Raw genomic sequence first — 1,738 nt, forward strand, 5'->3', positions numbered from 1 at the left:
AAACGAAATCATGTTTTCCATTTCGTTTTCACAGCTATTACATAATTACTTTCCACTGTATACATTTACATAATAAAATTTTATATTACAAGAAAATGTTAGAAGTTAAATAGAAACCTAGTATTCATCAGTACAACATAAACATGGTATAACATTAACATAAGTTATGGCAAAGTTCTCCACGGCTCGGTGATCACGTGTGGAGACGGCTGTCATTATAGCGACAGTTTGAACCTAATTCGGATGCTTCGCTGACTTGGTACTTGCGTGGTATTTAAATGGAAACCAAGTAGGTATGTCTGTATGTACATATATTCTAATATGTTCAGATGAATTTGACATTCAGTTTCCATGTATAAGCATACGAGGTGTAACTTATATAATGTAACTTATATAATTATATTGGCATTTTGGGAAATCCTTAGTGCCTTCACACTCCTCAAAGAACTTGAGCAACTTATGTTATTAAAAACCCAAAAGTTGTTTTTATATATTATATATTAATTTTCAAAAAAGGCTTATTTGGCTAGATAATAAAAACTGTACCGATCCTAAAATATATTTAAACATAGTCAAAAATATTATTTTCAATAAATAAATAGGGTCATACATAAACATGTATAAAATAGTAATCCATTTTTTTCATAATAATTAAAGAAAAATTATTTGCATAAAAAATATTTTCGCAATTTGTTGAGTACTTTTAACTTGTCAATTCATTTTGAAATAATACTTGGTTCCATCCATTAGAAACATTTAATGCAAACAAGTTCTTAGTTTAAATATTAATGCATTAAAGACTTAAATTGAATTTATGAATGCATAGAAGGTTTTAATTTTTCAAATCCATTAACCGATTCCTTCATTCGCTTTATTATTGTCACTAAGTTAACCTGTTTTACAGTTTTCAGGAAATATTAGAAGACTGAAAAGAAAAATGTCAGGATCTAATAGACAAGAATATTCATACAAAATTCCTCAATTGAAACTAAATAATTACACTATGAAAAGAAATGTAAATGTTAGAAAACATATGAGATTTATATTAATATGTGAAGCATTCTTAGGCATACATCGACTATATTTATACGATTTCAGCAAATGCACCATACGCTTGAGTAAAACTTACAGCGTTATGCTCACAATTACAACAGGATTTTTCTTATTCACAAGCAATTTATTTAACTTTCATCACGTCATGTACAGAGATAGCAATTGTGTTGAGTATTTACTGTTGAGTTTCAGTGCCTTTTTCCTACAAAAAAAGAGGTTAAACAAGTTCTTTGAAGAAATCCAACGTATCGACCAAATATTAAATATCGAAGAATACGTTTCTATAACAACACCAGCTAAATGGTATTTACTTGGTATTGCTATTTCGATCATATATAATATACTTGATAATTTTTTATGTTTAGCTTTCATAAGATTTTATAGTGACAGTGATTTCATACGTAATTCTCTTCATGCTATGTATATACCGATTACTGTACACGATAGCGAAAATATATTCTTTTGCATTTTACTGGTAATCATTTCAAGAAGACTTGAAATCGTGAAGGCTCACGTGTCTAAAGTCTTTGCAACGAAAGGTAAATGGATGAAAAGTCAAGACAAGTTTGAAGCATTGTCAGACAAAGTTAACTTGGATGTGAGTGGTCTACATAGAGTTTATGATTCCTTGCATATTTGCTCCGAGGTGCTGAACTCTGTGATGAGCTTCCCGGTAAAGTTTTAA

At 29.5% G+C, this 1,738-nt stretch overlaps 1 protein-coding gene across 1 annotated transcript; it reads left to right on the forward strand.

Annotated features, from left to right (window-relative positions):
• Positions 1-932: 932 nt before the first annotated feature.
• Positions 933-1,738, forward strand: LOC146540051 (uncharacterized). The gene has a single exon (XM_085207969.1). It carries the CDS (start codon positions 938-940, stop codon positions 1,736-1,738), a length of 801 nt encoding a protein of 266 aa, XP_085064095.1. The 5' UTR covers positions 933-937.

The sequence above is a fragment of the Heliconius melpomene genome, chromosome 3, assembly GCF_056956725.1.
Source record: "Heliconius melpomene rosina isolate 202511_hmr_F chromosome 3, ASM5695672v1, whole genome shotgun sequence".
NCBI lineage: Eukaryota > Metazoa > Arthropoda > Insecta > Lepidoptera > Nymphalidae > Heliconius > Heliconius melpomene.